Source organism: Trachurus japonicus, chromosome 23, assembly GCF_045865225.1.
Source record: "Trachurus japonicus isolate A0001 chromosome 23, Traja_1.0".
Lineage (NCBI taxonomy): Eukaryota > Metazoa > Chordata > Actinopteri > Carangiformes > Carangidae > Trachurus > Trachurus japonicus.
Genome location: NC_140929.1, coordinates 23,097,375 through 23,119,328, shown reverse-complemented (window position 1 = coordinate 23,119,328; position 21,954 = coordinate 23,097,375). Strand labels below are relative to the sequence as shown.

At 42.1% G+C, this 21,954-nt stretch overlaps 1 protein-coding gene across 1 annotated transcript in view; it reads right to left on the bottom strand.

The window, feature by feature from the left end:
• Positions 1–21,954, bottom strand: part of mpped1 (metallophosphoesterase domain containing 1) — a 94,100-nt gene that overhangs the window by 6,002 nt on the left and 66,144 nt on the right. The window contains exons 5-6 of the mRNA XM_085769423.1: positions 6,773–6,888; positions 939–1,052 (exon numbers count right to left, since the gene is read on the bottom strand). Of these exons, the coding sequence (XP_085625549.1) occupies positions 939–1,052; positions 6,773–6,888 (230 nt within the window). The remainder of the gene's footprint in view (positions 1–938; positions 1,053–6,772; positions 6,889–21,954) is intronic.

Below are 21,954 nucleotides of genomic sequence, written 5' to 3'. Positions count from 1 at the left end.
TATACTGAAGATGAACCAGTGCTCTGCTCATGAAATTAACTCCACATGTTTAAAGATAAACTTTATCCTCTCTGTAATAAAAGAGGATTTGATGTCCAAAATGTCTCTTTACATTTAAAAACCGTGAATCATCACATAACAGTGTTGTAAGCAGGGGCATAGCACCAAATTCTGGGCCTTGTACACTCGTAATGTCAGTGGGCCCCTGTCCATGCCAGTGCACGAAGCGCAGCGTTGTTTTTGAGGTAAATTTATACAAAGCCGCCAAAGCACGTTTCCGTCGGGGGCAGTTTTTCGGCAAGCCATCTCTTTTCGGCACTATACTGGCTTTGCATTTACCTCGAAAACAACTCGTAACGTGCCGTTATTTTCTCATATCATATCTCCGCCATTCTAAAAATAGCTTGCACCGACAATTAAAGGTAACAAATCTACTCCTAAAACTATAGGGATTATGGCATTGGGCCACTTTGCCAAAATGTTGAACTATCCCTTTAACAGTTGCTTCCCCTAATTCTGCCTTCTTTTTTTTCTTTCCGCTCTTTTTCTGATACCCCGATTTATGTTTTTTGGGTGGCATGATGAAAGCTAGCCTCATTCAATCTGAGCTCACTGACGTTACACTTGTCGCTGGCCGCTGTCTATGGGCGGACTAAACCATTTTACGTCTCCAAGAGGGGGCCCCCAGAATGTCCAATATGTTGGGAGGACTTTGACACGGAGTTCATTCTCTTGTGATGTTATCAATATATTCAAAATAAAGTATGACACCAATTAATTGGGGGGCCCAGTTCATTCGAAATAAAAACATCAGACAAAAAAATAATAATTTCAGGATTTTCTGGGTATTCAGGTTCCCTTTTCCCCCCACTACCACGCCCATGGTTGTAAGCAGCATTGTGTGTTGGCTGATGCTTTTTGGAGACACATTTTCGTACCTTCATGAATGTGTCCGAACACGTGCAGTTTGGGCTGGACTCTCCTCTGGACCGTGTTGAGCAGCTCCATGCACCCGACACGCTGCATTTTCTTGGGGACCCAGTCCAAGAATCCTGCAGACAGCGATAGGCACATCAGAGGCAGCAAACAGCAGCAGGTTATATGAAGAGCTGTGGCCCATAATGAGATGGGGAAACAGCAGGTCGGCACAGAGAATGTGTAATAATCCTCCACTAGAAGGAAACAATGACCTATTTCCTTATTTGTTTCCTTACTTTAAACAATCATGACCCTGTTGTGATCATATCAATAATGCATTCAATGGCTTAGAGTGTGATGTAGTGCTGTGCTGATTGGCTGAACGTATGCTCAGGAAGGTTGTAAATTTCATATCCCTTCAAAACGTGATATATCACATCCTAGAGTGGAGCTCTTCATTTCATATTCCTTGTCTAATGGCAAACTGCACATTGCAGCACAAAATAAAAGAGACTCTTAGAAAGCAGCCGTCGAAAATAAAGATCAATCACAGCCACACGCAGATGCAGACTTCACAGTGTGTGTGACAAGGATGAAGCGTGGAGTGTATATGATTTAGTGGCTGCTCGGTAAGGAGGGATGCCACTGATGCTGAGTCAATAAAAGCATCAAGTTAGAGAAATAAAATGACTGAAGAGCTTGTGTCTCCATCTTCTCCGCCTCCTGTCGCTCAGCCCAGGCAGGAATGAGAAAGTAAACATAATGGAAAAGAGAAGAAGAAAGTGAAACAAGACTAAAAGTCCTGCCACCTCTCAAATAGGACAGAACATGAACTATTTTGCAGGAATAGATTATTTTCTTTGACAGTTTTAAAGTCCTGGAAAATAGTGAAAAAAGCCCATTTTCATTTTCTTAGGTCCCAGGCATCTTCAGAACGGTAATATTATCAAACATACAGTCAAAAACCAAAAAGAGGGTCCGCAATCAGGGCAGGTTCATCCTCTGGGAAGCATGAATATGCTAAGTGACAGTTACCTCATGATATTTTCCTATTTAATCCGTATAAATAAAGAATCTGAGCTGAGTGGTAATGAGGTTCGACGGGTCGACTAAAGCTGTAACATGTACCCTCATGGGGACCATGAATGTCCAGAGCAAGTCTTCAGAGATGAGCTAGCACACTGTTAGTTAGTTTCTAGAAAAAGTTGCAGTCAATGCTTTGATGAACAAACATCCCTCACTCAGATTTATCCTAAAGACTAAAACTAAAGCAGACTCCATGGACACTTGGTCATGAAGTTATCAATATATTTTCAGACAGAAGGTAGAAACATCACCATGCATTGGTTGGTAATGCTTGCATCACTTTGTAGATGGTCTACTGAAACGATAGGGCAATAGACAATACACAGAGACATTTTACTAATGTCCCATTAGAGTCTCAATGTCTCAAGTCTTTAGAGCTAGTCAGAGTCAAATCGCAAATCCAAGTCCAGTCTTTGAGGTGTATTCCAAATAAAATCATAAATCTCAATCACTAGTCCAACTCTTGTCTTTTAATCTTATTTAATCTTAAATGTTCTGATGCGCTTTAGCATAAAATGATAAAATGTTCAGCAACCATGTTTTACAATTAAAGCGAACTCTTGTTTTGCCAGTTACATGCTTTTAATGTTTGGCAGCAGCAGTGGAATGTGTTTGATTTGCATTATCAAAAACATATTACAGCATTTGGGAGCAGTATCTGGGAAGGCAAAGCAGGAGAAATGCTTGGGGGGTCCCTAGGTGACATTCTGCAATCACATCTGTAAACCCCCATCAAAACCTCACATGTAGCAGCTACTGTATACAGATTGCCAGTGCCAACAGACACACAACATTATACTACAGATACGTTAGTATTGCAGTCCTACAGTGGGCCACAGGCTCCATCACCGTTGTGTGACACATGGCCTGACTTTGTCGTACCCATGGTGACAAGTGAGACGTATCGAGTCTTATGTTTTGTTTCTCTCTAGCTGGGGCAAAAAGAAAGAAAGAGGAAAAAATGAGTACGGGGATGACTTGAAGATTCTTTACAAATTTTTTTTTTTATCACCGCATTGCTAAAAGTCTCAGAGGCAGAGTTAATGGACCGTCTCATACATAACACACACATAAAAACTTCCATGTTCTCGGCTGGCTGTGGCTGTGAATCAGTCATGCCGGTAAAAAAATGACAGCCTGACTCCTTTGTCCTCTGAATCTATCTACCTGTAAAAACACACTTTAAGTATCAGTTTAGGTATATAATGCCTTAAAACTGTAAGTGTACTCTTTTACAAGCCTTCCGAGACGGTGGAAGCGAAGTGAGAAGTTACGAGGGCTTTTTGTGTCTCAGGGTAGTTTGCTCTAAAGTGCCACTTGTTTCAAAGCAGCTGCTGCTTTGGGCACTGAGCCTGTTTCCCTTTTTTTTGTCTCACTTTCTCTCTTTCTCTCTCTGCTGTTAACTTCTTCCTCACAGCCAGATAAAGAGGCCATATTTTTCCTCTCTAGCCACCGATTTGCTGCTTTATCGCGCCTCATAAAAGACTTTTGCTGCAGTGCGAAATGTCTTGATCACACTTATTTTTCCTTCACCTTCATGTCCATCTTTTATTTCTTCTTTTAAAAAAAAAAAAGTATTTAAAGTGGATGTCTTTTCTTGGCTCTTGGTATCGTCCTCCTTTCCTTCCTTCCTTTCTCCTTCTGTCTGTCTCTCTCGTACCATTTGCTTCACTCTTGTACCGAGTCTCTTTGTGTGTGTGTGTGTGTGTGTGTGTGTGTGTGCACGCGTATGTGTGTGTGTGTGTGTCTCATGCATTAGTAGCCTGCTGTAGCTGCTCCATATGCCGGTGGCTTACGAGCAGATAGATGGAGACACTTGGCTAAGCTGAATGAAAAATAAATGGCCGTGTTCGCAGCCGAGACGCAGACACAGAAATCAGTCACACACACTCATCTGAACACCACAGCTGCAGCGGGAGATGAGGTGTGAAAGTGTGTGTGTGTGTGTGTAAGAGAGTCAGTGAGAAAGAGGAGTGTGTGTGTGAGAGAGAGAGTGTCTCCGTATGCTTGTGTGTAAGTACTCGAGACATAGAAGTGTGCAGTGGGTGTCAGTCAGCTTGTGCAGCAGCATCTGTGTTTGTTGGGACCAGTGTGAGGATCACTAAGAGGGCTAATAATCTCTGAAGGTAAAGTGTGTTCTCCGGCGGGGCAGGACCAGCTGACTGGACTGAGTCATTGCTTTGATTACTTTCACCTTTTATTCATTCTGTCGGCATGACACTGATTCTTCAGTTTCATCAAAGAGTCATTTCCACTGCGCTCTTTTATTCACCATCCATTGATAGATTGATAGATACCTGTATGATGTATGTACACATATGTAGAAGCTTTTTATTCACATCATGGACATGTCCTGTGGTAATTTAAGCAGTCTGGGGAATTTATAATAGGCGGAACAGGATTTCTTTGTTGTTTGAAGTTATTTAAGGGGAGACACTACAGGTGAATAGGGAAAAAATTTTAATAACAGATAGCACCATGAAACTTCCCAAGTTTATCACTTACATTAACACAAATATTTTTTGTATTACAAGTTTTGTCAAATTGTATGTTTAAATATGCAAATTAGGCAATATCTGATGAAATATGCGCTAATTTGCATACATTTCCAGAACCAAAATCTGAAAAATTGATAAAGCTACTTTCAAAATGTTGTTTTATTTTGTTGACATATTAGAGTTAACTTTTGGCTACAGACAAAAGAGACAAAATGAAGTAAAATAACCACCTTAATGTGGATTTTCTACCATTTCCCTTGACTTTTCTGAAAGAGTTAAGGAAGAAAAATAGCCCAAAATCTCAAAATTGATCAGTGCATGAATGTTTTGCCTGTAGTGTCTAGCCTTAACAGTGAGAGAGACTCTAAAAATATGGGCAGAGAGAGGATGACATGTACAAGTTGGATGCAAACCCAGACTGCCGGGGTAAGGTCGAAGCCCAAATGGCCCATGCTCCATCGGGTAAGTCTGATCAGCCTCCGTCTGAGATCCACAACAGCTTTGTCTTTATTTACCTCACACTCCAAAATGTTATAGACCTTTTATTAGAGGCAGGCTTTTTTTTTACGCCCAACTGCCTCTGTTATTGGGCATAATTGTAATGACAATGTATTTGTTGTAATCGGCGTGTGGGGATGAGGCGCAGTGTATTGGAAGCCCTCCTCTGCTTCCTTGCAATTCCCTATAGCAGCCAGGAAAGCAGAGCTGGCTGGTAGGCTGTGGCTCTGCACCCCACTGACCAATGCTGGGAATACCATCAGTCAGTCAGTATTCACAATATTTTGGCTAGACCATAAAACATGTGGAGTCATGTCACGGCTATATCCCCCATTGACACGGACATGAACTCAAGTCACATGACTTAGACTCTGATGAATATGTTGTCTTTGAAAAAGAAATCAGAGACTTGTAACTCGACTTTCTCATGACTCATGTCTCACGGACTCATCGTTCCACTAATACTGGACTCACACTTGGGTGTTAAGGTGAATTAAATTAAGGGTGGCACAAGAATGTGAGTCATTTGGTGTCGACCGACATAACAGAGGATGTAAGACTTTATCCTTTCCAAAGTATTCTAGTGTATGGTAGGTATAGATAGAAGATCTTCCTCTCAGGTTTGTTTGTTTTCTGCCAGAATATCAGCTTTTACAGTATAATATCCTACAATATCCACTAGCAGCGGCTACAGCTGTCACAGTCAGCATCCACATCCCCCTGGTCCCTGTATCCTAGCTCACTTTCCTCCATCTCCATCACTGTGTTTCAATTCACATACTCTACTTCCATACTCACACTTGCTCTTTTGAGTGCATAAGCGTGTTCACACCAACAAGTACGACAACCTGCAGTGCTGGGCCGCGATTTTATATTTATGTTGTGGCTTTTACATTTGCTCAAATGGATTCACATGACCCTACACAAATTTGCTGACTCGTCTGGGCCACCTTACAAAACAGTCAAAAGGTTGGGTGTGAAATGACGGACATTTCTCACCATCCAAGTACCCACTAACATTTTTTGAATTTGTGGAAATGGTGACCGTGGATGGAAGACATGATGTCAAAGCCAGAGGCCGCATAACCTTCAGCTCCATCGACTTGACTTGTGTGTAGCTAGTAGCTTATTGTCAAATCCCTCACTACATTGAATATAACTTTAAGCAACAAGATAAAAGGCATTGATTTTTGGTTGTGAAACATTTCATGGTGTAGATGTTATATATATATATATTGTGTATTGTGGGTCATAAATAAAAACATGGTTGGGAGACAGGGTTGGTATATACAGTACTGTATATGTTAAATATTGTATTGAACCACTGGGATTAGCAGTGGTATACTGTGATATATACTGTAATGTAGCACAACCAATGCAGAAATGAAGTGGCCTTGTTTAAGTTTTGAATAAATGGATGGATGATACTGATTGTATTGCCACATGTGGTTAGTGTTTATTAATATTAGTGTGTCTTATTGGAAGACAGACACCTACTTTATCTTCTTTTGTTGCATTTGTACATTTTGAGGTATTGAAAAAAATAATAATTTAAAAATAATAATAATTTACCACTGGTTGACTCCAATCAAAGTGTAAAATATCTCAAAGACGATCCAGAGACATGGGGATATTCATGTAAATGTGATATTTCAATGTTTCCTTCAAAATAAAAAAGACATCTAGACTGATGAGGGATCAGGTGAATGTGTGTTTGTGTTTGTGTGTGTGTGTGTGTGCGTGCATGTGTGCTGCTGTAATCTGTGTCTCACCCAGTGGGGGGCAGTGTGTGACCAGGATGTCTGTGTTGTCGGGGACCTGGTTCCACTTGTCCAGCAGAGCCTGACCCCGTGGTAGGTTGAAGCCCCAGCCGTAATACCAGGGTTGCCTGCAGACACACACAGAAGAAACACACACAGTTTGGTTAATATTCTCACTGTATGAGCTGCTCTCACCTCATACACCTCACCCTATGTCCTGTCCTAACCTTTACACGACCTTTGACCTTTGCACTGTCAATAAAATGAGCCTTGATTTGAGGGTAAAGTTCCATTCAGATGTGTGACACTGGCCACACACAACACAAAAGAGGAGAACATGTTGAAAAAAACTGCAGGGACACCAGGCTGTGGAAATAAAATAGTACAAAGCTTTCTCATTGAGTCGCTTATTAATTCACTTTGTAAGCGCCGCTCTGTATGTGTGCCTCTGTAATTGTGTTATTCTAAAAATACCACATGCACAGGCCTGGACAAACACTGCATCTCATCCTCCTGACCTGACGCTTGTGGATTTAAGAGTTTGTTATAAAGAGTGATATTGTTGTTGACTCTTTAAAGTTTGAAAGTTTCATGTGACAGAGGATAAAATGTGTTTTTCTGTTTGCTGTAATATTATAAATCCTTTAATACTTTTTTTAACTCGTTCCTCGTACTGTATTTCAGTCTTCATCCCTTCAGTGTTTGGTGTCTTATTTCCAGAGTGATAACTCTCTAATGAAGCAATTTCTACCAGAGCAAAGATCATAAATCCAGTGCGACCTCTCACTCCTCTTCTTGCTGCCCTTCACTAACAACTGTCAGCTGCTTTCCTTTCAGTGTCTAAACATGCACAACTACCCGGGGGACTTATGAACATCTAGCCAGGGGCAAATGAAGATGAAGGAAGAAAGAAAGAGGAGAAATGATGGGAAGAAAAAGGAGAGAGGAAGAAGAGAAGAGAGGAGCCTTGATGGCTGGGCCGCGTGTCCCTTTACTTTGATAGCGGACGCCTCGGCCGTGAGTTGAGTGACGGAGAAGAAATTAACATGTCACTTACAATCTGTACTCCGATCCATCTTCCTCTCCAACACACCACACACATTTGTGTGTGTGTGTGCACCCGCAGCCGAGGACGTCTGTTACCGCGCAGCCGGCTTTTTTTAAATTGCAGAGTGCAGTCACTCGAAACGCCAACTTTATCGTCGTGGCCGCTGCCCGATGTGTCTGTGCTCAGTGGAACATCAGATGAGGATTTTTTTGAATAATTTCCGGAGTGTGTGTGTGTGTGTGTGTGTGTGTGTGTGTCTGACATGCTTGGGGACTTTGGAGCCAGATGGGGAGACAGAAAGACAGGCCTGAAGATAGGAAGAAATACCTGTCACACACTCTCTCCCCTGTTTCTTTTCTCTTTCCCTCTGAAACCCTCATTTTACCCCTGGACATTTTTGTCCACCTCTCACACTTTCCCAACTCCCCACGGTCAAATGAAAGGTCACTGGGGCCTGATCTTTGGCGAGGAGGTGTATCTTTGGGTAAACTCTGGATGTCCCGAACTTCAGAATGAAAGTCCATTTTTTGGACCCGTAATGCATTTTAACCACACCCTTAGCTGGACAAAAGTGTCCAATGGGTTTTTTAATGTAAAAATAAAGTAAAAGATTTAACTAACAGATATCACCATGAAACTTCCCATGTTTATTACTCACATCAAGACAAATATTTGTTGTATTACAAGTTCTGTCAAATTTTATGTTTAAATATGTAAATGAGGCAATATCTAATGAAATACGCGCTTTCCAGAACCAAAATCTGAAAAATGGATAAAGCCCCTTTCAAAACTTCAAACTTGTTTTATTTTGTTGACATATTATAGTCAGATGTTTTCACTGAGGGGATTTTGGATATCTCTTTTTATCACTAAAATACTGTCACCAGCCATAAACCCCATAGAGCCCCATAGAAACGTTTTTGCAGCAAAAACAACTGGCCAGGAAGGGGTTAAACATTTTGAAACCCATGTCAAAAGTGATTTTCATGTTTAGTCAAGACCCAGCCCTACAGTACTGTATATGTGTCACAAAGATTTTGGGAGTAACTGATGTCTAAATTTTGTCCAGGGGTCATGGAAGTGGTACAAATTGAAGGATCATCCGAGGAAGCTAAAAATGGTGACCAGTGCAAAGGTGGGTGGGGGGTTGGTGGTGGTCAAGTGTGTGTTGCAGTGCATCATGGGAAATCACTGCAAAATTTAGCCGGGGTGCACGCGATTAGAGTTCCACCACATCCTGAACATCAGAGACTAAACATTTCTGACGAATGATCCGATGCTGCCCGTGAACACAATTTCAATAATTTACACAGCAAATATTAAAACATTTAGACCGGCCTTAGCATATTAATAAGGCCTGTGGAATGTAATATTCATGTCCGTCTTAACATGGACGTCTCAATTAAATTGGAATGAGCTCAGTGGTGCGATTGATGCTCCCAACTCTCTCAGTGTGAATGGAGGGATGAAGAGAGAGCAAAGGAGAAACGGTAAAGAGTTTTTCCCCGATAATGACCTACTAGACGGTGATTTATCTGAAAAGAGGGGCAGATAAGCAAAGAGAAAGATTCATGAGGGTGGAGAGAGAGAGAGCTATGTGCTCAGAAGAATGGATAGACGGTCGAGTTCAAGTCAACTTAAAGAACCATATTGTACTTTTGCATAATTTATCAAGCGCACTTTGTTTACACTTTACATTATTTACAGCCATTTTCCAAAGCACATTCTGGATTTTGACTGATCTCTTTTCTTCCAGTCACTGGTTTCCCTTAATCTTAGATGCAATGTGAAAATCGTCTTGACTATAAAGTAGATGATTTGTTTAAATTAAGCTTTGGAGAAGAAAAACCTGGTTGTCCATTTCCCTTTCTATTCAACTCTAAGGTATTACATGTAGATCCTGAGATGAACCACCAAGATGGTTGAGGATGAACCCAGTTTGGTCTTTGTTTGGAGTCCACATCTATGATTCATCATAATGGTCTTAGTTTCACTTTTATTTCAGCACACAGATCATAATCAATGTGGTGCAGGGAGGCCATGGAGAACTTGGCTTCAAGGAGGTTCTGGCTAACCATCTGAAATCTCCCGAGGAGGAAACAAGGCTCAGCTCAGGCTGTTTTCAGCAACAGAGAACTGCTAACTCGTACTGGGGATATCACTGGCTGGTGAAAGAATCACTTTGAGAAACTCCTGAACCAATCCAACGTGTCCTCTGAGGAGAGGGGGCAGTCTGAAGACTTCTGCCAGTATCCTTGGCAGAAGTCACTGACAGAAGAAGTTCCTCAGCTCCCTGAGATCTAGAAATCGTAGGTCTGTCATGGTTGACTTGCCTCTCAAGTGTTGCATGGTGGTTGGGGACTTTGACTTTGACAGATTGTTGAAGTTCACATTCAGGACAAGAAATGTGGATTAACTGTGGACGAACTCTTTAGCCTGGTATGGTTACATTTTATCTTTTTTTAAATTTTTTTTATTTAAGGAGTAGGTACAATGCACATTAATGGACATAATAAAAATAGTTTCCGACTGTAGTCCTCCTGACAAGGTGTTAAAAGCCATTAAAATAAACACAAGAACATAACAACAGAATTCATAAAACAGGAAAAACACACATGTATCTAACAGGAACCAACAGACAAAAAAAACTACAAAGAGAGACAATTAACATGACGCTACTATGACAAAAGAAAAAACAAAAAGGACTGTTTATGGATGGATAAGATGGATGAAGATGCAGCAATGCAAGACCAGGACAGGGTTTCTTGATGGAGTTGTGCTAGAATGGATTGGGAACACAACGAAACCAAAATATAGTACAGCGTGATAAAGTGCTACAGTGCGCAATAAAAAACTGTCAGGGATGGATAGATGAAATGGAGGTGCAGCATGAAGAGTCATTGGATTCTGCAGATCCAGTCATCATGTGCTTGAAATAGGCCTATGACCAGGTCCCTTGGGGGAATCTTTTGAAATCTAAACTGCAAGTCAAAGCTCTTGATTCACCAGTCGATCTTTGTTCCAACCTTCACCTACAGCTACAGTCATGAGCTCTGGGTGGTGACTGAAAATATGAGATGGATCCTGGGGGAGTTGAGGGCAAAGTGGCACCAACTACAATCCAAATGGCTTTGTAATTTTCAGACTGACGCAATTATCATGTTAATTTTGACTGCCCACGTTGAAAGCAAACACTTCACCCACGTAAAGGCCCATGGGTGCTTTTGAAAATTGCCCACAGGTAATCTTTCTCTTTTATTACTCATATCCACTGGTGTCACTCTTTAGTTCTTGGGCCAAACTTGAGAAAACTCACACAGATTCAAAAGTTTAAAGATTTTAATTATTTTTCTAAGAGGCTATAATTTTGGAAAAACTCCACCACAGCTTTGTCACCCAGTATCGCTAAAACCCATGATGATCCAGTCTATCATTTTGTCAACTGCAGTATCCTTTATAAAGCACCCCAACTTGTTTTAATTTGGTGCTATCAATCATTCTGTAAAGAGAAGGCGTCAGTCTCTCTCAAACAGTTTATATCTCATTTTGTGGTGTCCACGACGCTGAACGTAGGCGTCACCATCACAGTTACTAAAAAGAGATTATCGCTTGCAATGGGAACTGACCGTAGCGTCTCTGTGTGAGAGACTCGTTCCCGTGTTTGCTGAGCAAATGGGAGACTAACTGAATGTAATTCCTTGGATAATATCCCAGCTCCGGAAAGATAATGTTTTTATCAGGTAAGGGATTACAATGGCAGTAGTGATTTGTGTTAACTTCAAAAAGGAGAATCAGGCAAAGCACGGAGCGTATTACAGATTCTGTTAATGTACCGGGCTTGTATTTGTTATGGGTTTTAAAAAGGGAGAAAACAGATGTTTGTGTTAGAGTTCTCAATCCCCAGGCGCATCTTCAGGCTGCACACTGGGAGAAAAACAACAGCGCTCAAGCCATTACACACTCACTCAGAGTTACTGCTTCTATTCTCTTAAGGACAAGAGGAAAAGTCAAACTTAAACACTTAATAGGAAATGCATTTAAGGTTTAAAGACAAACAGGTCAATGCACAGCTCTTAACTGAAGTTTTTGAGCTTGCATGAATCACCGTGTGTATGTGAGAGAGAGGGTGTGTGTGTGTGTGTGGAAACCAACTGATTTCACTGGAGTAAGTACATGAATCATTGAATGGCTCTGCCGAGGGCTGCAAGGTGTCTCTCTCCTGCTCTTTCCCCTCATTCTCTCTTCTTCATCTCCCTCCATCATCGCATCTCGTTTCCCCCTGTCCTCATCCTCCGCTCTCCACATCTCTTCTTGACATACGACTCCATCTCTCTCTCCCTATCTTTCCTCCCCTCACGCTCCTCGTTTGTGAGGAAATGACCTGCTGTAGGGGGAAGTGTCCTGCTCTCTGGCTGCCGTCTGTGTATTTGACAGGGAATTTTTTAAACCTCAAACATCAACGGTGACGGCGTCCTGAGGTCCAGTCCAGCAGGGAGCAAAGTCAGAGTTTGAGGACATGTCTGGATAAAGTAGTTTTAAACGTTTTAAATGCCGATCAAAATGTTGACTGAGTATTATGGCCACTTAGTTGCAATGTAACTAACTAGTAAGATATATTAAAGGGATAGTTCAACATTTTGGCAAATTGGCCCATTGCCATAATCCCTACCAGACAGAGTTGTTTTCAAGGTAAATTCATGCAAAACCACTGATGCGCGTTCCAGTCGGCATTTGCCTCGAAAACAACTCTGCGTGGTGAATGTGCAGGTCACAACATGTCCACCAGAGCGTTTTGGAGTTGTTGGATTGTGTATTTGATGAGTTTGATGAGGGAAACCAATAAATCCCATTAGCCTCCGTAGCGTAGCTCTGAGCAGCTCACGGCTCTGCTCCACCGTTCTAAAAACTGCTTGCACCGACAATTAAAGGTAACGAACCTACTCCTAGGGATTATGGCAATGGGCCAATTTGCCAAAATGTTGAACTACCCCTTTAAACCAACACTAAAGAACTTTTCAACCTTCATATATTATTTTCATAACTTTTGTGATGGTACATCGACTTACAACAGGTTGAATGACACCTCTGTCATGGCCTGAGGGGGTCTGTATCATTATGGTCTGTATCGCCTTCACTGGCACTAAGCAGCTTTGAGGAGCATGGTAGGAACCCGGCTCTCACTTAAGTTTCACTTTCACTTTTGCGAGTCACGACGAGGAGGGAGCAGGCAATGCGGCACCTTTCCGTCGGATTGTGTGTGTGTGTTTACTGTGAAATGATCCGCTGGTAACAGAAACTTAGTTTGGACGTCTTCTGTTAATTTCCATGCACCGGGAGATCAGGATGTTTACGGCGCTACGCGCTAATGCTCATGGGAAATGGAGTCTTCCTTCAGGCAAAACACTACCGCTTTGGGCCACTGGCGCCTAGCCTCGTAAACCAGCCTCTCACGGAAATGCATTTCATTTTATTTCGACGGAGAGTCTGGCCTCATTCCCGCTGTAAGCGTTTGGCCTGAAACCCTCAGAAGGCCGAGCCAATCAGCATCGCCGCTGTGTTTGACACAGCACGTTGGCCAATCAGGGACCGACTGGTGCAAAGCCCCGTCACTACACCAACTTGCTGATTGGCTGAATGGGGTTGTCTGTCAACGCTACTACTCCCGCCCAGCTCCTGCCCACCCCAAACGCTTAGAGGGGGGATGAGGCCAGACTCTCCCTCAGAAATGAAATGCATTTCCGCGAGAGGCTGGTTTACGAGGCTAACTGGCGCCACCAAACTCAACCAAAACTAAAAGTTCTTTAGTACTGCTTTAACAAGGATCTTCCTGTTTGTGTGCCCAGCACTCATTTGTATTCAAGGTAAACATAACTCTAACATCCGTCCTGTTGTAGCTCTGTTTTCTACAGCTGTTTCTCTAGAAACACTGGATTTGGCACTTTTAATTCATAACTTCATATCAATTTTCATCTAAAACTGTTGTTATCTGCCTTTTTGTGTTGACACCGTACCCTCTGTTACATTGTCCAGGCCCCTTAATACAATGAAATGCTGATTGTTATTGTCTCCAGCCCACACCTCTGACACCACATAATTGGATGGATTATGATCAAAAGTATTGTAAGTATTGTAAAGTAAGTGTTCTGTGCCTGTAAAAACTGTAAAATGAACAATTAAAAACAAATGAAAATACAACAAAAACAAACAAAATATACATGTCGTTTTTCTAACATATTATGCAGTGTGTAAGGCTTTGATATTAAATAGGACAGAAGTGATTTAGCATATTTCTGAATGGAGTTTGGTCTGTTTTGTGCTATGAGGCAAATTAAACCAATGTCAATGCCCCTTGTTTTGTTATTCAACTTTTCTTTTTATTCAGAAACTTATTACAGATGTGTAATGGAAATGTTTAAGAGTACATTACTGTGGATAATTTTATGGTGGCTGGTTTCTGGTTTTAGAAAACTCAAACAACAGCACACCATCTTCTGGTTGTCGTTTAGTCACATCTGTGTGAAATGGCAGCTTAATAGTTGTTATTCCTTTAAAGCCATAGAACTCCATTGTCCCTGAAAACTATTAAAAACACATCAGTGAGTCACTCTTGTACTGGCTGACATGTTTCTTCATCACCCTGAACACACACGCCCACTGTTTATTCCCACTCACTCCCACACATGCAGTCCTGCTGCCCCAAATCTGGATTCATCCAACACTGAAAATAGTCCCCAACTAAGCCACGATTCCTCTAGTTTCCTCCACCAGTGGTCAAATTAATGGTCTGGACTGGCAGCAATATTAAATGTTATGGAGTAGCGTCCAGATTAAGGGGAAGAGAGGACACAAAAACAATTCACATACTGTAAGTGTTGATGAGAGCATGAGGAAGGAGAGCAGAGGAGGTGCTGGAGTTTGAAAGTAAGAAAAATAGAGGAGGATTACTGTAACAGGCCTCATACTAATCAGTGCATGCACCACTGCAGTGAAAACAGCCATCCATGATCACCTCTGCTAGATTTAATTAACAACTCATGACTTAACGACCCTGAGAGGAAGACTGGGGGAGTGGAGCATAGCGGCACACACACACACACACACACACACACACACACACACACACTTATAAAAATAAGTGTGCACGAGATAAGGGGAGCATTTGCAAATGCATTCATGCTTATATTTATTTTATTTCCAAACTTCCTCTGTGTCTAACAACCTTGGAGCTACTTGCCCTGCTCGTTAGGAGGAAAAGTTTCAATTAACAGTGCACAGAGCGAAGGCTGCTGCTCCTCTGGGACTCTCCCGCTGCTGCAGAGGTCGAGTGCAAAGCCTTTATTGTCTGGAAGGTGAGAACAACTGCCCCTTTTCCACAGACTTGTACTGTACCTAAAACCAGGACTAAGACTCTGCCTCTGCCTCCTCCCACTAGAACAGTCCTGAATTCCTCTAACCTGGGCAGCTTTTCCCTTTTTGTTCAGCCTCAGCACCATCTGCCTGAGGTCTGCAGCTCTCCTGTAGTCCACCTGAGGTCTCCTGGTCTGTCTTTGTCCTTCCCACAGGCCAACTGCCCGAGGTGCCTTGCTCACGGTCCTGCCTCCAGGCTGCTCACCTGATGTCTCCTGCTCCACCTCTGTCCTGCCCTCAGGACATCTGCCTGAGGGATCCTATTCCTTTGTGCTGGATCCCTGAAGTTCTGTTCCCTGTTCCCTGTTCCTGCTTATTTGTCTGACTGTTAAATTCAGCCGGTGAGCCTGTTGTTGTAAATGAAAAGCTTCCTCGCTGCCTTATTCTGCCTTTTAGCTGCGTTTGTTTCCTCTGTATGTGCTGCTGTTAAGCCTATTGTGACATGATGGACCGGTCAAGGAGTCAAATTGTCAAATACTTTACAGTACATGTAACTAGAAAGATATAATAATAATAACAATTATAAAATAATAATAATTATTATCAAATCTTTGATTAAACAGAAAGCCAGTGTAACACTAATCTAACAGCTGGATATGGAACTACTACTACTACACAACTTTTCCGCAAATTGGACCAATCATCGGTGCTTTCCGCGAGTTCCACCGCAAAGAGTGCGAGTTGGGACGGACTCCAAAGTGTGTGTACCCCCACAGCACTCGCCGAGGGAGAATCCAGTACGCCACTGCAGGGCCGGAGTGGAGCAGCAGGCGGCACCAGGATCCCCTTCCCCCATCCTAAGGCCCTGGCCCTGTACTTGAGTAGCCACTCTCCCTTCTGTTATTACAAAAGACTGGGCTGTTTTGTCGGGATTTTAAAACAGCAGTTGTTACCACCATTTTTAGAGAGACATTTTAATTATACTGTATGTAAAACAACTTTCAACTCTCTGTAATTGTCCTGTGCCTTTCTTAACAAGTGGAACATTGCTGGTATAATAGGACCTCACATTATTTTGTGACATTTCAAAATTTTCAATTTTCCTTTGTTATTCAGAACAAAACTGCAACTTTTTTTTGTTGTTGCAATTTTCGCTGTCTCCCGCAATTTAATCTCAACAAAAGCTCTTAAAAATGCGGCCGCAAAATCAGGCATTTTAGGCCGCAACAACCACAAAAAAAGTCTGCGAAATCCTGGAGGGACTGACTATATTTTATTTAGCGGTGATCATAATGATGATGTGAAAAGAAAATGTATTGATCACCAAAATTGCACACTAATAGAAGGAATCGAACCCAGACTGGGACAGAATTCTTGCATATAGAGGAGCTGTCCTACCAGGCGAGCTACACACTTCCCCTGATTCCCCTACATACATCTTCAGTCTTTCAGAGTAGGCCGGCTGTAAACCAGCTGGCCCCGACCAACTTTTTTTTTTTTTTTGCAGCCACATCAGCACGGCTGCATCTGCATCATTACGCGGCCGTTGTGACATTTGCCCATATTGCCCTGTGGCCAGTCCATCACTGCTACTTCCTGTATTAGCACTGAAAGATGGCATGTGAGCCAAGAGCTATAGAATCCATCAATATGGACATTATCATTTCACCTGCACAAACATATGGTGAAGGACGTTTCATGCGATCTGTGTTAGACAAAACAATCTGTGCATCACAGTGAACACATTTCATTATCTTCTGTCCCACTTTATACCCCCAACTGAGTAATTACAGCTACAAGGCTACCGTATCGATCCACACACAAGGTAATTATAAAGTCCTTCGACTACAACTTCCAATAAATGTTATTCCATCATTCTGCCTTGAAACTTAGTGACAGTCACAGGTATTCAGAGGTTGTATTGGAAAATGTTGTATCTGCAGCTCCAAACCACACCACAGTTTCTGAATCGAGCAATGGAAAAAGTCTTGATTGGATGTGTCGACCGGTGACAACAGCGAGGAGCCGTGAAAACAGCCGTCTGACCCGCAAAGTCAAGGAACCAAAACACGGGAAACAATACAACATCGACACAAGAGGCCAGACACTACAGGCAAAAACACAGTTTTTTCATGCACTGATCAATTTTGAGATTTTGGGCTATTTTCCTCCTGAACATATTCTTTCAGAAAAGTCAAAATAAATGGTAGAAAATCCACATTAAGGTGGTTATTTTACTTCATTTTGTCTTCTATCGTCAGTAGATTTCTCCTAAATTCACCAAAAGTTAAAGCAGAAGTAAGCGGAAAGTTTGTGTTAATATAAGTCTTAAATAGTTCTATCTTCCAACAGCAATCACTTATATAGAGTGTTTGGTCTGAAACACGGGTCTGTCAGTCACTCTGCTCTGCTGTAAGCCGAGGAGAAAACTTTCCTTGTATCCTACAACCTTTATCCAATGAGGAGAGAGAACGGCATAAAGGGGCGGTCCTCTCTGTGTGTGCAGCCAAGGGATGCGCGTGAATGTGGTGACGTAGGGACGAGGGCGGGGACTGCTAACTCCATCTGATGACAAGAAGTTAGCCAAAACGACCGGATTGCTTACTTCAGCTACTGTGACAAACTGTGCTGTGCCTGTTGTCTGACCCATGTAATGTCAGGTATCATTGTAAAGCTCTCTCTCCTGAACAACAATGGCTCCAAAAATAGTAATTTCCTCCGTATCCGCAACCAATCGTAAAAGTACGATTTACATCAACAATCTATGGAATTTTACATTTTTACAAGTCTTTAAAGGCCGTTTAATGAGTTTTTCCTCAGACTCTGAGCCCGAAATCTCCACTTCAGCAGCACTTACAGACACCAAACCTTCTAGTTTTATTCCTGTCTACATTCTGAAGGTTTTTACAGAGGGGATTGTTGATATATCATCCAAAGCCTGATTCATACAACGTTTTGTTCCTAAAAACATGGTGAAATTTGATTTTTTTTTAGGGCTGGTGACAGTATTTTCTCATTTACAGAGTGATAAAAAGAGATATCCAAAATCCCCTCTGTAAAAACTTCTGACTCTAATATGTCAACAAAATAAAACAAGAATTTTGAAAGTGGCTTTATTCATTGTTCAGATTTCGGTTCTGGAAATGTATGCAAATTAGCGCATATTTCATCAGATATTGCCTAATTTACATATTTAAACATACAATTTGACAAAACGTGTAATACAAAAAATATTTGTCTTAATGTCAGTGATAAACTTGGGAAGTTTCATGGTGATACCCTATTCACCTGTAGTGTCTCCCCTTAAAGGGATAGTTCAACATTTTGGCAAATTGGCCCATTGCCATAATCGCTATAGTCATAGCAGTAGGTTCATTACCTTTAATTGTAGGTGTAAGCTATTTTCAGTACGGCGGAGCGCAGCAGCTGGCTGCTCAGAGCTACGCTGGAGGCTAACGGAATTTCTTGGTTTCCCTCATTAAACTCATCAAATTCAACATCCCAAAACTCCACAGCGCTTTTGTAGACAAGTTGTGACCTGCACAACCACCACGCTATGAGATAATGACGGAACGATACGAAACGGAGCCGTTTTCGAGGTAAATACAGGGTAAATACGGAGACTGCTTGCTGAAAAACTGTCCCTGAACGCAACGCGCATCAGCGGTTTTGTATTTACCTCGAAAACGGCTCCGTTTCGTATCGTTCCGTCATTATCTCATAGCGTGGTGGTTGTGCAGCTCACAACTTGTCTACAAAAGCGCTGTGGAGTTTTGGGATTTTGTATTTGATGAGTTTAATGAGGGAAACCAAGAAATTCCGTTAGCCTCCATAGCGTAGCTCTGAGCAGCCAGCTGCTGCGCTCCGCCGTACTGAAAATAGCTTACACCTACAATTAAAGGTAATGAACCTACTGCTATGACTATAGCGATTATGGCAATGGGCCAATTTGCCAAAATGTTGAACTATCCCTTTAAAATGTGAAAGTGATGCATTTTCAAAGCGGAGGCTCCTGCTACACACCCCAACCTCCCCCTGTAACACACACACACACACACACACACACACACACACACACACACACTATGAGATTAGCGGTGCTTGTTTCGGCAAATTTCACAGTTCTAACTCAACACTGTGGCGCTTGCGGAGGCAAAATGAACACGTGTGCTCTGCCGCTCACACACACATCGCCCGTGGTGATACATGGCAAGCATGTGAGAGTTTTGACTCGGTTGGCCTGCGCAGCACAGCGGGGTGCCAAGTTAGAGAAGTTTTTTTTGTATTTTTTTTTTTATGTTGCAAAGAGACAGTTCTTTAATTTAATGATTTATGGTGAGTCAAAGCCACCACAGACTCACGCTCCTCAATTCCTTGACAGACTTTGATGTATAATCGTAGGCTAACACGCGCGCGAGGGTTGTCACAGCAGGAACACACAGAGACGGAGACAGAGAGAAAGAAGGAGAACAGAAGACTGGAAAGACAAACTTCAAATTTGATAAAGCAAATAAAGCGACACGGAGAGAATAAGTGGCATAGCTGTGGGTGAAGGTCTAATGTGGGAAATGGAGAAGTAGGGGTGGAAGGAGGAGGGAGAAGCTGTGAAAGAGGGAGGGATGGAGTGAGGAAGACGGAGCTGGGAGGTAGAGTATATCTGACTCTGATAATAAGGAGGATTAGAGATTTGTCAGAGAGTAGCCTACAGCACCCTCCTCACTGTCACTGTGTGTGTGTGTGTGTGTGTGTGTGTGTGTGTACCTCCTCACCACTCTCCTCTACAGACACACAGGCGATAAAGACCATGTGATAAGATCATTCAAGTGATTAAAATGGGCAAAAGTTGATCACAGCATCATCATGTTCACATTACAGCAGCGGTTCCTAAACTCTCTGATCTGTACGGTGAAGATGTGAGTGGAACTAAAGGGCCACAGAGCTGTTTTCACAGCAGACATTTAGAGTTGGCAACACAGGTGTAACTAACCGTGAAAACGCCACTGAAATAATTACCTGAACTGAAACGATGGTTAATGTCATTAGTTCCACCTGTGCTTTTCCTGCCACCGTGTGAAGACTGCAGTGACGGAGGCCGACGGTTCAAAATGACATGGGCATGATAAAGAAACAAGTCTTTAAAGGTCAGGCATGAACTATCCATCTTAATAGCAAAGTGCAGTAAATTGTAGGAGCTGCAATGTGCTAAAATGTGCTAATAAAATATGCAACTCAAAAATGAGCAAACATTCTTTTTTGCTACAGAGCATTCCTTTATATTTTTTTTTAAATCAAAAATAAAATTTAAATTCAATGTTAAAACAGTTCACTGTTGAACTGCTCCATTCTGCCACACCTCTGAACTTACATCAGGCAGTTTTTGATGAATGTAATATATTTTATTCACTTTTACTGATATAGACTTTTTCTATTTTTGTATTTTTGTATGTAATTATTTATTGTTAATTTATAAAACGGAAAGGTGAAATCCGGCGATCTGATTGGTTGTTAACCGTGGTATTCATAGGTTGCAGTGACGTCACGTCGAAGGGACCGCCGCCATGTTTGTGTCCGATTTGACAGGTCTCCTCATATGACAGCATGCAAACCGCAGGATGGAAATGACAGTTTCTTGACAAAATGACAGGGTTTCATACATCCTGTCTGGGTTTATATCTCTATAACAACAGACTAACTCTATATTATCACACTTATTACACAGTTTATGAATTAATTAATTAATTTGAGACGTAATGTTGATCAAAGCCCTTAGTCCGGTCACTTCTCCGCTGTTTGCTCCTCACCCTCCTCCTGTCGACTCGTGTGTAGTTGTTTTCAACGAGCTTTTGATAATCAATCAGTAGATTGATGAATTATCATGTAAATGTTACAATATGTGCATTTATGTCGTCCTGTCTGTCATAAGAGACTACGATACGGGACACGTTTGTGTCACGGACTCGCGGTGGCACAGACACAGCTGGTCACAGCTGTGACACTGCGCTGGCCCATCCGCTCTGTCCGCTCTGATCGCAGGTTTGGTTCCAGCAGCGGTGAGGGAGGCAGAGAGCCTCCACTCTCCCTCTAACCAGCTACAAGTCATTTTTCTAACATTAAGCTGGTAAAAATGAAACACAAGGTAAAAAGCCTTGATAGTTCTTCTGCCCTGCTCCGCTGATCAGAGCGGCGTCCCTAGCAACGGCCCGTTTTACTTAGCAACGGTCTGTTATACAGAAATAAAATACCCTAAATGCAGAATCAGTGAGTAATTAATAAGAAAGTAATCAAAATGCAGAATTCAATATATCCATGTTATTTAAAAAAAAAGTGAATCCCCTCTTTTTGTGAGACTTGTCACAGCCCATGCTGCCACTGATAGACTGCCTGCAGTCAACCATTTATTCCGCCTATATTTTACGTCTTTTGGGATGGAATAAAACTGCAGTCCGGGGTTTCTTTGGCGACTGCTATCACAGTCAACAGCACAATATAATCCTGGCATCTTTCAAATAACGTCAATTTTCGGTCTCTTGCTGATTTCCTCCTACTACTCCACTTGTTCTGGTAACGTGACGCTGTGATCTGTGCCCAGATTGCCCTGATTCAGACACAAATATGGCGGCGCAGAAACACAGTGACGTCATGTGAATCTAATGAATATTGAGCATATACCACGGCTACTATTCTAAAGCCTTATCACAGCGTAAGCTATCACTCCGCGTCAGGCACGTATGACTGGTATGAATGGAAGTTGTTGTCATGTATCCATGACAACGGACTGTTGCAGTCCGTAGCCCAAGAC